Source organism: Coptis chinensis, chromosome 8 (assembly GCF_015680905.1).
Source record: "Coptis chinensis isolate HL-2020 chromosome 8, ASM1568090v1, whole genome shotgun sequence".
In the NCBI taxonomy this organism is placed as follows: Eukaryota; Viridiplantae; Streptophyta; class Magnoliopsida; order Ranunculales; family Ranunculaceae; genus Coptis; species Coptis chinensis.
This window is the reverse complement of record NC_141463.1, coordinates 54896969-54913149: the sequence shown is the minus strand read 5'-3', so window position 1 is coordinate 54913149 and position 16181 is coordinate 54896969. Positions and strand designations below refer to the sequence as shown.

Genomic DNA, 16181 nt, shown 5'->3' with positions numbered 1-16181 from the left:
ATCTTACAGTTGTTTCTCTAAGCCAACTACCTAGTATGCACTACTCCCACTTACAAATCACATGCAACGTACAACAAATTTAGGATGCTATGAATAGATTAACATATAATCAATAAGTATTTTCCAGTGAATTCTCAATCAAATTGTGCATACATGCTACTAATCTGAGCAACAATCAACATTCAATCATGAACTTAACAACAAAAAACCTAATGATTCTCATATTAGCATGTGAAACAAGGCAGTACGAATGAAATATAAAATAAACAGACAATCACAAGCAATGGAGGAATATCATTAAGTGACACCTACGAGTCATTGTTCTAAACTTTCTAAAAGTAACTACACTTGGGAAAGTTAATTTACCACACGTAAACAAAATACAGAAACCTTGCATACATACATACATACATACATACATGTTCAACAGGACGCGCCGATGAGTACCTTAAAGGTACGGGGTATTATATAGTAAATTAATAAACCAAGACTAATCCTTTTGGGCATTGAGCACTTAATGTAATATTAACAGACAATCTACACTAATGAATTACACTGTAGTTCCTTTGAAAGGGATGCTAATCTGATTTGAGAGTAGCAATAAGATCAACTACCAATAACAACCAATCCCTTATTTTTTCAATCGTAGTCAACTGAACGGTATTCTCTAAACATGAAGTTTGTTGAGTATTTCAGTATTAATTTCTATTTAATACTGAAATTAGCTCGAAACAGTCCAATGATTTCATTATAGTTTCTCATTAGTAGATTGGATAACCAATCTTACCAAATTGAACCTCCAAGTTTGAGCCGTCCACAATAAACCAACCTTCAATGGAATTATGCAAAAACATGTTTACAAACAACCAAGAGGAATGAGAGAGAGAGAGAGAGAGAGAGAGAGAGAGAGAGAGAGAGAGAGAGAGAGTTAGCAAAAAAAAAAAACAACCTTTTTTAATTGAGAATCTAGTGAAGAGATTGACCTGGTTCGTCGAGAATCTAGTGAAGAGAAATTGGAGAAGATGCAAAAAGAAGCTAAGGTTCTTCAGAGAGTAGGTTTTTTTTTTTTTTGGTTTCTTGCCCTATGAAAAAAGAGGCGAGATTAGAATTCCTAAATAAGTGTTAGCCGAAAAACAAAAATAGAAAAAAAAAAAATGGGGAAATGTAATCGCGTTACCAAATTTGCCCGCCTGTGATATTTCTTTATTTATCAATTTATTATGCATATTTTTTTTCCTTTTCTTACAGATTGGATATAAGTGTTAGCATTTCCTAACATAACTGTGAAAACATTATTAAATGTTAATTCAAGACTTTAAGTAATGCTTGTTGTAGTAGTAACGGATATAACTGTTACTAAAAATAAATAAATAAATAAATAACCGAAAAAAATCGAAAAAACATGTGGGACGGAATGAAACATTCTGTCCAGAAAAAAAAATACAAAAAATTTCAAAAAACACACGAGACGGAATAAAAGGTTCCGTCCGAAGCTCACAACTCAGTAACAATCTAAATAGCAAGTGCTACCCTCATTGTTACTTAGTAAAAAACTACCCTCATTGTCACCCTTGCATTGGGCCATTGTTTTTTGCTCAACAAGGGCGACAAGTTGCTATTTCCCCTCAAAGTTGTTTGCATTAGGAATGCTCTTAGGGGGTTTATTATACAGTTTTGGGTGCTTATCAGATCCTACAAAAGCATGAAGACAAGTGGTAGTAATATGAAGATCACAACCATCATATAAACAAAAACTAATATATTTGTTCAACAATCTTATTATTACAAAGTATAAATAAGTCGATTAGTGAATTAGGAAATTACGCCTATAAGGAGTGAAACATCATTGTTGATCTTCCACAGTATAATAATTTTTAGTAGTAAATTTCACTACAACTTCTTGAAATGCTCCAATGTGGAAACACTTGATGGTAGAACAGAGTAAGGATTCGGCTCTTGGAGTTTGTGCCAGTTGTAATGATAGCACTATAGGCTTGGGCTCAAGATGATAATCATATGGGGATCCTCCATCTGTTCACCTATTTCGAGATATTGAACTCATCAAGAACACAGAGCAAAAACAAATGGGAAGAACATGACCACGTAATACAAGGAAAGAAACTATTAATGAAAAAATATATTTTATAGGAACATGTAGTATATATAACTTGGCATTATCCATCCCATTAACAAAATAATTGTTCATGACAAAAAAAAACTAAATTGAATGATGGTTATTAGTTCTTTTTTTGTTTTAATGAAGAATATGTTTTATTTAATATAAAAAAAATAAAAAATAAAAAATAATAATAATAATAATACAAAGGTAGAAGGGGACAAGCGCGCCACAAATTGTTGTGTGCCGCAGGCCTCTTATGAAAAGCGAAACCAATATGCCTAGATACAAATTCATTAGAACCAGCTATCATGACGTCACTATCCATTATGCGTTGTAATCTTTTGAGGAGTTCTATTGATTCTAATAGTAGAAAACTTGTAATGCCTTGAATTTCAGCCAAGGGTATTTTTGTAATTTTTTGAAATGTTATAAGTTCATGCTACTTGAGTTAATCTTATTATAAGCCTCGATATTAAAATGGTTTAGTTTCCAATATCGAGTTACTGAATTTTCTGCATTCCATTGGTATCATATATTGAATTTGGGATGCGATTGTTAGCTATCTTGGTTCATTTTCATTGTTGAAGTATACTATTGAAATAAGTTCGACACAAGTTGTTTTTCTTTTTAATATGTCGAAAAGCCAATATTATTGGTACTCCCTATTGATTAAATTTTAATTGAAACTTTGTTAATGGATACCCTCACCTGGATTAAACAAGAAATTGATAAGATTTGTGGTACACTTAAAATGTAAGTAAGTAATTGATATCTGTCAATAATTTTGTTTTAATGTAATTGATTATTATACATTGACATAATTTGTAATGGTGAGCATTGGAGTTTAATGATAGGGATGAATGATAAGTGCTCAAAAAGTGCAATTTAACCCTCGATTATGCCTCTTGTTTAGCCATCTTAGTGGACTAATAGTGTTTGTAAGTTATGTTTTATGATTCTACAGGAGAAAAAGTGAGTTTTGTGGAATATTAGAGAAAAAGGGGTAAAACGGAGCAATTCGGAGCATTAAAGATCACATGGGAAGCTCGTGGACAATCATGGAGAAGGCCAAGGAATTGAAGCTATTAATTAAAGATGCAACTTGGACCTATTTTAAAGCCTATTTGGAAGCCCAAGGCCAAATGATTCGTTGCTTGGACCAAAGCCCGCAAAAGAGGATAGAAGGATAGAGCAGAAGAGACAAAATAGGCTTACGCGTCTGGGACACATGGATCGAGCGTCCAGACGCATTGATCGCGTTTGAGATGCATGAATAGTGCGTCCAGACGCATGGATCGACACTGTAGCCAATTTCTTCTCAGTTTTAGAGACAAAGTTGGACTCTGAAAGAAGTCTATTTGTATTAGGAAACAAATGACGGTTTGGAATGCTTCTAGAGCTCATTGTAACCTCTATAAATAGAGGACCTAAGTGCCTCATGTAATTGGCCAATTCACTTATACTCTTGTCTCCAGAACTTGAGGCAAAGAGAGATTAATAATAAAAGATCGGTTTTAACTAGCTGAGTCTTAATAAAATTTTCTTTCTAGTCTTATGTTCTTCGACTCTTCTTCTTCTCGTTCTTCGTGTTCTTCCTTCTTTATGGAAGACTAATCTTCTCCTTCAAGGGAGAAGATGAAGCTGGTGCTTAGGGTTTGTTGATTCTTTTGGTTCATGGTGTTCTTCAATCAGGTTAGTTCTTTATGTTTTTAGTTATTAGTTCCATTGCCCAGACCAGGGGGTGGAAGTATAGATTAAGGTTTTTATTTATTGCAATCGAATATCATGTTTGTTTAGGATTTTATTTATTGCAATTGAATATTTGCTAGTGACATGCTTTTATTTATTGCAATTGAATATAATGCTAGAATAGGGTTTTATTTATTGTAATTGAATATTATACTATTATTCTCTACTTTTCTTCTAGTTGTGTAATGTTTTAGAGTAAGGAAAGTATTCCTTGTGTTTGTCTTAGATGGTGATTCATTGAATAGCTACCCAAGCTCACATGAAAGGAAAGAAGATACTAGTAACATGAACATAGGAACAACCTTAAGTAGAGTTATTCGTTAACGATGTTTCATCTAAGAGGGCATCGGCACTCGCTCGATTGCCTAATTGTAGTCTACTTGTGAGAACAACCATGAAGTAGAAGGTCATAGATCAAAAGTATTGGTGGATTCTAATATCTTGAATTCCCTCTCTTATAAATTCTCAATAGTTTAGTTTAGTTTAATTTAGTTTAGTTTAGGTTAGCATTAGAATCTAAAATCTCTACAATCATAGTTTTTAATCCCTCAAACCCCCTTTCTAGTCCTGTCCTTCACATAACATACACTTAAAAGTGGAACGATTCCCTACTCATCCTTTACTTATTGAGGGATAATTAGGTTTTGATACGCTTCTATTTTGTTCAACGACCATCATCTATCTACATCATCCATATACCATCTCACACACAAAAAGAGGCAAGGTCAATGAACAGGGGTTTTCCTACGTACTATGTAGAATGACGACATAATGTATAACTTGTTAGGGACTACAGTCCATGACTCCTTCGCGGTGATTAGGAAAACTTACAAAGAATCAATACCTGTGTGTATGGTTAAAAAGGGATTATTCTATATTGTTTTGTATAAATTTACTATTTTATTTTATTTTTATTTAAGAATTCATCAAAAATTGCTTTCACTAATTTGATAATAGGACGTTGACTAGCGCTAACACATGAAATAGATCTAGGGCTACAAAACCAAAACTATCATAGGCAAATGTGATAAACCGACGTTGGTTGGCACACATGCTTGTTCATGTTTCTCCATCTTCATTTCCACTACACAATTAGCTACTTGCCCTACCCCAAGAACTCCATTGCCAAACCTTAATTAACATGGGAGAGACACTTGTAACGTCAACACAAATGTTCTTACCCTATAACCAGTTGTATAGATAGGGACATATACCGGTCGAAGCGACGGTCTACCATCAACTAGGTCTGTCAAAAAATTGACAAGGGCCTCTTTTTTCACTTGCACTCCTACCCAACAAATAACATCATACATGGTCATGACGATATCTTAAACTAGGAAAATACCTACAACGTGCTGCATTATCTCTAAAGGCATCCAATCCGTTCTTCTAAAATGCTGGACAACGATCACCATCCTTGTATGTACAATGGGATCATGAGGCACCAACGTAGGGTGGCCCGGTACTCAACAGGGGTCATGCGCTAGCCATGATCCTCGATTGGAATAGGCGATGGAGGACATCCAACTGCAAGCATCCAATGACAACTTTCTGTCGAGCTAACAACTCATGATAACGGTTGTATCCCTTTCCTCCTTTCACCCTTTTCTCACTATTTATTTTATTGGTAAGCCTGTTTTAAAATGAGATCAGTAACTCTTTGATGTTGGCGGGGTTCGAGCCCCAGACCTCTGGTATCATCACCCAAAGGTTTTACCGACTTTGCTAGTCGGCTTTTTCTCTTTTTCCCTCCTCCTTCTCTCTACCTCCTATTTCTTTTTATACCCCTTCCTTTTCTCTCTCAATCGTCCACCTGTCTCCCCATCTCACGGTCTCCTCTCTTCCACGTGCATATCCCGTACTGTGGTCTACATATCCGCGGCCCTAATTCCATACTCCACTATTCCCTTTCTTATCTTACCCCCAAGCCAATTTGCCATCTATCCTTGACTTCCACAGATCGTGACACTACAAATGGCCCCTCTCGAGTCCGCAAACATTCATATGTTCGGGGATATTCCCATCCTTCCTCTAATTCGTTTCAAGCCAACTCTCTCTCTCATTTTCGTCTGCCATTTTCGCACATCCTTTCTCCAATCCAGTGTAACTCTCCTCTCACCAACAATGTTCTCCGTTTCGGTCTCTCTTTTCTCCTTCTTCAGTGTGACTATTCAAACACCCTTTGCTCGATCGGTGCATTAATCCAGGTTGGTTCTATCTTTCCTTTCTTTTTGCTTTCACTGTTCTTGAAGTTTTCTCTATCTTTGAATCTGCCCTTCTTCTTCTTCCCTGCTCATCTAATGTCCGAATCTCAGTCTAAGGATTCATCCTCTTCGTAGTCTAACATGGTGGAGTCCCCTCCTCAGGAAGACCCCATCGCGGCCCCATCCACCTCTGGGCGGCCCTCCACACTTCAGCCACCATCACCACGATACCGTAGACCTAATTTAGAGGTGATTAGGGCTACCTATGAAATTCCTGATGACGTACTCATAGAGCATGTCCCAGAAGTAACTTACTTTCCTTATCTGGTTCCCTATCGACCGGGGTATCTCGTAACCACGTTCGGTCAAATCATAGCCGGCATGTGGTTCCCATTGTCGCTTATAGACGTCGAAGTGTGCAATCACTTCCACATTCCCCCCTGCCAAGGTATTGGTAACTTCTTGAGGATTATGTACGCCGCGAATCACTATAACAAATCCTGGGAACCCCAGATAACCCTCCACAATATCATTTCTCATTATTATATAAAAAAGTGTACCAAAGATGTTAACGTAGGATACCACTCCTTCTGTGTCAGTCCCGGGAAACAATCTTTCGTCCTTCACATTACCACCTTGGACAAGGCTTGGCATCACTATCTCTTGTATGTATCAGGGAACTTCTTGTCCGTGGACATCCCACGCTATGTGACTCTTACTCACCTAGCTTTTCTGACCAGCGGTGATTGTCTTTACCTATTTCCTTTCATATATATGATATATGCCGCTAACTGAACCTATGTTCTCCCTTTGCACAAGTTGGTGGACTGATTGCAAGTCGCACATCTACACGGGGATTACTTCGTACATCTCCCAACAACTCCACAACTTGGGACCAGCTCAATCGGAAGTCCTCGGTATTGACCTTAGCAATGGGACTCCATTGCTATCTAACCCCGCCCTTCACACCCTCGGGAAGTATTCCACACCATTCTACCATCCTCCGCCTCCCAAGGAAAGGAAGCCTCGGTCTTCTCCTCCTCTCTCAAGAAGAACTCAACCAAAGAACGGCCCATCCGGGAAGTGCACCAGCCGCAACTTTACCCACAAAACTTATAAATCCCAAGCTCGTGTCCAAGCTTTGGCGGCCATAATTCACAAAGCCCAAGTTGACCTTCACTCTCACTCCAGCAAAGCCGCGGCCCCTTCCTTCAGATCCATCTCCACCTGGGAAGATCAGTATATTTCTCCCGAGACCCTATCAGTTGATTCTGCTCCTCCTGCCATGGACATTTCTGAGATAAAGCTGTTTGACAGCGATTCTGATGATGATGTAATGGAAATTCCCCAATCCGCGGCCATCACTACAGCGGTGGACATTTCTTCTCCTATCGAGACTTCGCTTGGTGAGCCTCCCAACAAGTGGATCCGGACCTCAGTGTCTGCAAAGCCCACTCATATTGTCTCCCACACCTCCCAGGCTCGCCGTCCTGGCAAAGAGGTAGCCGCCACCAACAAAGGGCACCCCACTCTAGAGATCTTTCACCCGACCTTCAAGGTCTACAGCCGCCATGTCAACACCGCAGACTCCTCTCTAGAAAACCCTGCGGTAGCCTCTGTCTTGTTCTACAGCTCTCACCTTCCCAGGGACATTGCTTATGCGGAGGGGGGTTCATTTGAGCAACATCAGACCTCTCTGTACACTAATTGGGAGAAGGTAATTGCCTCTTACACCGTAACCTTTTACATTATATTATTTTTTTTATCTTACCATCTCTTTTTTTTCTAGGTGAGCCTGGACGTGTCTTATATGATCCGCAGCCTATTCTCCTCTATAAACATGGTAGAGGCGTTGGAGAAGGAGGTTGGCGGCCCTGGCGGGTTGCGTGCTACTTGTGCTTGTTTACAGGCAAAATTGGAGGTCGTTACATTGTCCAAGCTACAAGCCGAAGATGAACTTAAAAACATTAAAGCCGCCCATTAGTAGTTCATGGACGGCATCAATGAACGTTTAAGCAAGCAGCGAGAAACTCTCCTTCTTCAACACCAGGAAAGTGCTGAAGCTCTTGCCCGTCAACATGAAGGCAGCTTTGCCACGCTTCAGCAATGACACAAAGAAGACATGGAACAGCTCCAGCTGCACTTCAAGATTTAGGCTGACAAGTGGGTGGTTAAAAAGGTCAGAGAAGAACATGCTCGTCTTGCTAAAGAGGGTTGTCTCCTCCCAGAAAAGCCCTCGTCTCCCATCCATGGAGTTGATGATGCTGCAATCTCCACTACCGCTGACCCTTCTCCCACTGAACCAACAAATGAGGCTACCGCGATGCCCGAGGAAGTTGCCGCGGAGCATATAATGCATAACTAATGTATTTTTCTTTTGCCCATTGGGCTCGGGCTTGAAACTTGAAATTTGAACCTTGGAATATTTCCTTATTTGTTTTTCTTCGTTTATCTAGTTTAAATAAGTTTGTCTCTAACCTTAACTCTCTCATTCTCTATGTGTTGGTATTGATAATGTTAGAATTCCAAAGGAAGCCGACCCGTTGGGTCTCTATTTAGCCCCTTCTTGCCTCCCCTTACTCTGTGCTTAAAATGTGTTATGTGCTCTTTCAATATTGGATTCAAGTGGACTCTAGGATGTAACTTAGGATTCTCTATCTGCTCCTTTCGCCTATGATGTTTGCTCTATATTAAACCTGTATGGACACTCATCAAACGCTACTTGTTTTCTTACCATAGATACTTCTTTCTTTGTTGTTCTCAATGTATGATGTTTGCCAGGTCTCTAAACTCCGGGAACATTTCTCTGCGCTCCCTCCCTCTTTGACAAGTGTAAAGCCCGTTGGGGCGCAACTCAGTTTGTCCCCAAGTTTGATTTATACCTCATGTCCACAGAGGGCCCATCCCCCTTCCCCCCGCCATCTCTGAGCGGCCGTGAAGCCTGTTAAAGGGACAATTCAGCTTGCCCCCAAGTTTGATTTGGACCCCATGTCTGCGGAGGGCCCATCTCCTCCGCTGTCTCTACTCGGTAGTGTAGCCTGTTAAGGGGCAACTCAGTTTGCCCCCAAGTTTGATTCAGACCTCATGTTTGCGGAGGGCTCATCCCCTCCGCTGTTACTCGTTGGTAGTGAAACATGTCGTTACAAGTGGTATTTCCCTCTCAAAAGTGCCATAGTATTATTTATATTGCATACAGCTCTAGTCTTTCTCATTAGACTTGTGTTACATTTAAGTAAAGAACTTTTTTAACATCCTCACATTCCATAGTTTGTCCATCAGTTTGCCTCCCATCATTCGTAGCTTGTAGGTGCCAGCCCCTCCTTTATCTACCACGATGTGTGGTCCTTCCTAGTTGGGACCCAACTTTCCGTCCTTCTTTTTCCTGGTGCTAGGAGTTACTCAGTGGAGCACGGCATCTCCAACTTGGAATTTCTGCGGCCTCACTCTCTTGTTATATTGTCTCTACATACGCCTGTGGTATTTTTCTAATCTGATACACACAGCGTCTCTTTTCTCCTCCACCAAGTTGAAATCTATTGACAATATGCCCCAATTCAAACCTTCCTCCACGGCCTTAGTTCTGGTTGTGGATGACACCATTTTCGATGGAATCATGACCTCTACCACATAAGCTAGCGAGAAAGGAGTCTCCCGGGTGGAGGTACGTAGAGTAGTATGGTACGCCTAGAGAACATGGTTCAGCTCGTCAGCCTATGCCCCTTCATATCTTCCAATTTTCTCTTTAGATTGTTCATTATGGTTTTGTTGGATGACTCAGCCTGTCAATTTCCTTCCGAGTTGTAAGGGGCGGAGAAACCTTGTTTCACCTTGTATGCTTGCAAGAAAGCTTTCACTTTGGCTCCTGTGAACTGCGTTTCGTTGTCCGCAATGATTGAGGTGAGGCAGTCTAAATCTACATGTGATATTTTCACACAAGAATTTAATCACTTGCTCCTCCTTTATCTGCTGTAATGGCACCGCTTCTATCCACTTGGTGAAGTAATCTGTCATGGCCAACATGAATCTCCTCTTCCCACTTGCCATAGGTAGCGGTCCAACTATATCCATGGCCCACATAGCGAACGGTCAAGGACTTCATACATTATGCAACGGTTTCGCTGGAGCAAATATCAACTATGAGAACCTCTGACATTTTTCACATTTCTTAGCAAACTCCACAGCGTCTCTTTTCATATGCTGCCAAAAGTACCCCTGAGTCAACAACCGGTGTGCTATGGTTCTTCCTGCAGAATGACTCCCGCAGTCTCCCTCGTACAGCTCTGCTAACACCTCTAGTGCCAACTTCGGTCCTATGTACTTTAGCAGTGCCCCATTGAAATTTTTCCGGTATAGCTTACCCCCAGCAATGTGTAGCTTTGGGATGTTTGTCCTATCCTTCGCCTCTTTCTTATCTTCCACTACCCTCCCGGACAAGAATTGTTTGAAAGGGTCCGTCCATCCTTCTTCATCTCCTGCGGTATTGAATACCCCTTCTACTTCCTTAGTACTCGGTGTCTCCAACCTTCCCAATTTAATTATCCTTTCCTCGGATCCTGGGATCGCAGTCGTGACATAAGCTACTGCATCCGTATGTTGGTTCTTACCGCGACCCAAATGTATGAATTGGACATTTAGAAACGTTGTAGCCTTTTTCCCCAACACCTCCAAATACCTAGCCATTCGTGGGCACTGGGCCGCAAATCCACCGTTAGCATGGCACACAACTAGGTTCGAATCTGAATATACCGTCAATTCCTCTACTCCCAAATCCTCTGCCATTCTCAACCCTGCTATCACGGCTTCATACTCTGATTCATTGTTAGATGCTGCAAATCCTAACTTCATTGTTTGTTCTATTATGTTATTATCTAGGGTGACCAATACCACTCCTATTCCACTACATGCATCGGTTGCCAACCCATCTACGAATACTCTCCACCCGTTCCTTTTATCCCATGGGTCATGAAGATCCTACTCTGTACTGTGATCGGGTTCCATGACCATCTCTTCCCCCCACGTGGGATCCTCCGCCGGGAATTCCGCTAAAAACTCATCCATAGCTTGTGCCTTTTCTGCAGTTCTAACTTGATACTGGATTTCATAAGATCTTAACATCACCGCCCATTTTAGCATTCTCCCAGACTTCTCTGCATTTAGTGCTTGTTTGAGGGGCAGATTCGTTACCACCACTACCGCATGTGATTCGAAGTATGGTTCAACTTTAGCGCCAAGAAGATTAGAGCCAAAGCATACTTCTCCACTCTATTGTAACGAGTCTCTGCATCCAACAAGGTTTTGCTCTGAAAATACATAGGTCTTTCTACTTTGTTGACAGCCCGAACGAGGACTGAGTTAACCGTGTACTCAGTGACCCCCAGATACAGATACGATTTCTCCCCTTGCTCTGGTCTCGACAACAAAGGAGTCTTGCCCAAGTAACTCTTCAGTTCCTAGAATGCCTCCTCACATTCCGCAGTCCATAAGAAATCTGGTGTATTCCTCAGCAATCAATACAACAGTCTACACTTATTCAACCACTTCGAAATGAATCTGTTTAATGCCATGACCTTTCTCGTAAGCTGTTGTACCTCTTTGACATTTTGAGGGGAGGGCATTTCTACCAAAGATCTTATTTGTTCAGGTTTTGCCTTTATTCCGCGGTGAGTCACAATATACCCCAGAAACTTCCCAGTGGTCACCCCAAATGTGCATTTCTCCGGATTGAGCTTCAAATTATGTGTCCGCAGTATGCTAAATGTCTCCCTCAGACCTTCTAAGTGTTCCTCTTCAGACATGCTCTTTTCCACCATGTCGTCAATGTAGATTTCAATTCCTTTTCGAATCTTTTGTTTTTTTTTAAACAAATAAGCTAGGGTTATGCAGGCCCCCACCTGTATTAAACTCAATGTTTCCTTACATAAATTTTTCCATTTGCATCCTCATTTAGAATGGTTTGTAATTCATAATCTAAGGGACTAGCAAAATGGACCGTAGATCAGTGGTAGAGCCAGGGGGCCCAGGATACGCCCTGGCTCACCCTCAACTTTCGGTAAACAAAAAAAAAAGTTTTACTTTGAGTGTTTGGCGGAAACTAAAAAGCGGTAACCCAAAAACAGTATAAAAGATTAAATCCCATCGTACTCCTCACTTTCTCACGAGTCAGGACAAATTTAAAAATATCATCACTCAACAGTATTTGCATAATTGCCTCCAACTAAAAACCCAAACCCATAACCCACAAAAAAAAAAAAAAAAAAAAAACACAACATACACCCAAACAAAAAACTCCAATACTCCAAGATAAATAACGAAACAAAAACCCCGGTACTCGATTTTGACTCTTTGCCTCTTTATTCTAAAGTCTTCTAGGTAAGTCTAATATTATTAAATTTCTTGTCTTATTTTTTATTTTTTCATGTTGATTCCTAAATCATGTTTTTTTTTTTAATTTTTTGTATTATTTTTGTAAATTCATTAAACCACATATTTTTATTTTATTTTATTTTGTGAATATCATAATAACATTGGTGGTTTATTTTAATTAGTGCAATTTCAATTCAATTGATTAATAGTTTATTTTAATTATTTAAACAGATATGTTAAAGTTTTTTATGAAAGGAAAGTCGTTGCCGGCTCAACCTACTCAGCCACCTAATAACACAAATAATGTTGCTAGTGTTGAAGTAGGATCCTCCTCAAAGCGAAGTCACCAAGAAATTGAGGATGGTGGTGTTGAACAACCCACGTCAAAAAGGGTTCATCGTGAAGAACTTGACTTGTCTAGTCTTCAGGGAGACCCTGCACTGAGGAAAAAGATTTTAGATTATCATCCTAATGATCAAGACTCGGTGGAAGAGCATATTTGCTTAGGGGTCCTTGCCAGCCTAATCATGCTTTTCCTCCAAGAACAAGAGGCAAGAGAATCCGACGCTTTCAGAAAGAGTGGTATGAGGAGTTTAGTTGGTTGGAATATAGTATTCACGAGGATGCCACGTTTTGTCTATATTGTTATCTTTTTAAACCTAATAAGGGGGCACAAGGAGGTGGGGATGTTTTTTCTCACAGGGGGTTTACTAATTGGGAAAGGAAAACCAAATTAAAAGAGCACATTGGAGGACCAAATAGTGCTCATAATATTGCTTACAGGGCAGCACAGGCTTTGTTAAATCAAGAGCAGGATATCGAGACATTTCTTCACAGACAATCTGACCAAGTTTGAAGGGATTATCAAATACACCTAACTGCAATAACTGATTGCATTAGGTTTCTTTTGAGACAAGGTTTAGCTTTCTGTGGCCATGATGAATAAGATGAGTCGATCAATAAAGGTAATTTTCTTTAACTTATACGGTTTCTGAAAGATCATAACGAAGTCATTAAGAAAGTTCTTGATAATGCTTCTAAAAATCGGAAATTGACCTCACCTGATATCCAAAAAGATATTGTGAATTCAGCTGCTATGGAAACTACAAATGCTATTCTAAAAGATTATGGAAATTCATTATTTGCTATTTTAGTTGATGAAGCACGTGATATATCAATTAAGGAGCAAATGACAGTTGTTTTACGTTATGTCGACAAGAAAGGTTGCATGATTGAGAGATTTTTTGGAGTTGTGCATGTTAAGGAAACTAGTGCAGTAACACTTAAAAAGGCAATCGATGAGTTGTTCTCTAAGCATGGGTTGAGCATATCTAGACTGCGTGGACAAGGGTATGATGGGGCCAGCAATATGCAAGGTGATTTGAATAGCCTAAAAGCACTTGTAATAAAGGAGAATGAGTCTGCATTTTATGTTCATTGTTTTGCTCATCAGCTTCAGTTAGCCCTTGTATCAGTTGCAAAGAACCATGAGTCAATCGCTAACCTTTTTAGTATTCTCTCTAATGTGGTAAATACTGTTGGAGCATCATGTAAGCGACGGGATATGTTGCGCGATGCAATGAAGGCTAGAGTTGTTGCAGCATTACAAAGTGGAGAAATTTCAAGTGGCAAAGGGTTGAATCAAGAGACCATTCTTAAACGATCTGGTGACACTCGATGGGGCTCACACTATTATACACTTCTTGGCATGATAACCACTTATGGTTCAGTAATTGATGTGCTTGATAATGTAGCAGAAAATGGTTCAAGCTCGGAACAAAGAGGTGAGGCTTACAGATTATTGGATTCAGTGCAGTCTTTTGAATTTATCTTCAATTTGCATTTGATGAAAGTGATACTAGGAATTAGCAATGATTTTTCAAAGGTTTTGCAGCGTGAAGACCAAGACATTGTCAATGCCATGGCTCTTGTTAAAATAACAAAGGTACGCTTACAGGCGATGAGAGATGGTGGATGGGATAGTCTTCTAACTGAAGTTTCTTCACTATGTGCCAAACATGATGTGGTTGTTCCAAATATGGAAGAGAGGTATATGGCTCGAGGGAGGTCTCAACGAAAAGCAGAAGGAAACACCAATTTACATTACTATCGTGTTGGATTATTCTATCACTGTATTGATTTGCAACTTCAAGAGTTAAATGACCAGTTTAATGAAGCAAACACAGAATTACTTCTTTGTATAACATGTCTTGATCCTAGTGAATCGTTTGTTTCTTTCGATAAGCAAAAGTTGATCAGTTTTGCTCAACTTTATCCCGATGATTTTTCAGAGATAGATTAGATGGAGTTAGCGGATCATCTTGAGAATTATATTATTGATATACGTTCCGATACTAAGTTTGGTGCAGTAAATGGAATTAGTGGCCTAGCTAAAAAAAATGTTTGAGATGAAGAAAGACATTGTGTACCCACTTGTTTATTTGTTGATTAAGTTGGCGTTGATTTTACCTGTTGCTACTGCCACTGTGGAGAGGGCATTTTTTGCTATGAATATCATAAAGAATCGTCTGCACAATCGGATGGCGGATGAATGGTTGAATTATTGTTTAATAACATACATTGAAAAAGAAGTTTTTGATAGCATTGATACCGAGTTGATCTTACAACGCTTCGAGAAGATGAAGAAAGATGATGAAAAAGAAGGCCGCCGAGGACAACTATGACCAAGTACTTGTTTAGATTTGATTATTTCTAATATTGTTTAGACTTGATATTATTATTATTATTATTATTTTGTATGCTTGGTTTTTGTCTGGCTGGCTCACCCTCACTTGCTTTCCTGGCTCCGCCACTGCCGTAGACAACTCATGATTATGTACAAGTCCTGCAAGATAGTCAGCTACTCTATTCACTTCTCTAATGACATGTGAAAAAGTAATGCAGCTAAACCTATCTTTTTTCCTCTCAATAGCCGCCACCACATCTCTACAGTACTAGGGAGGTTTCTCTAACTTGTTAATGACATTTATGGCTCTAATGGAATCACACCCCACTTCTACCTTAGCAAAACCTTCTAGTATGCATCTCTCCAGACAAACCTCAATAGCCTTGAGTTCTTGGAAAATAATTGATTGATGACCTCCAGTCCCACTAAAAGTTGCAACAACTCTACCTTCCTTGTCCCTCATCACACCTCCGTGACTTGGACCATTCTTGTTTAGAGCACCATCTGAGTTAGCTTTAATCCTGTTGCCCATTGGATGATTCCATGAACAATTAATATTCACCTGTTGCTTGAACTGGGTGGTGATGTTTAACCTGAGGAAGAGATTTCGAACCTTGACAATATCTTGGACATCAAGACGCAAAACTTGTATATAATTCCTCAAATCTCGTACCAGCTTCTTGAATAGTGTCTCTGAAGCTTTAGAGGTATGCTGGAACCTTCTTTCATTCCTTTCTTTCCAAATACTATTCACCGATGCACAAAAGAATATTTTGTAAATCTCCCCTACTTCTGCGTCTTTACTCAATCTCATTAAAGAAGCCCATTCTCGATTTGCATTACTCGTATCGGTAGAAATTCCCAACAACCTCTTTACTCTTGAGAAGAAATTCCTTGAGTAATGACACTAAAAAAATAGATGGGTGGACAATTCTTTACTGTGTGAACAGAGACATCAGGAAGACTGATTAATAATTTTCTTGCGAACTAACATGTCTGTTGTGGGGATGCTGTTGGAAAAGAGCTTCCAAGTAGTGAATGAATGTCGTGGCATCACCCA

At 39.7% G+C, this 16181-nt stretch overlaps 1 protein-coding gene and 1 pseudogene across 1 annotated transcript; one reads left to right on the top strand and one right to left on the bottom strand.

Annotated features, from left to right (window-relative positions):
- Positions 1-10206: 10206 nt before the first annotated feature.
- On the bottom strand, positions 10207-10917 carry LOC147481993 (uncharacterized). Its single transcript, XM_086579149.1, has one exon. It carries the CDS (start codon positions 10915-10917, stop codon positions 10207-10209), a length of 711 nt encoding a protein of 236 aa, XP_086435275.1.
- Positions 10918-12668: 1751 nt separating this feature from the next.
- On the top strand, positions 12669-14737 carry LOC147481992 (uncharacterized; annotated as a pseudogene).
- Positions 14738-16181: the final 1444 nt, after the last annotated feature.

Excerpts from the sequence above, each read along its gene's own strand:
- LOC147481993 (XM_086579149.1), bottom strand. The coding sequence starts at position 10,917 with ATGAAGTTAGGATTTGCAGCATCTAACAATGAATCAGAGTATGAAGCC.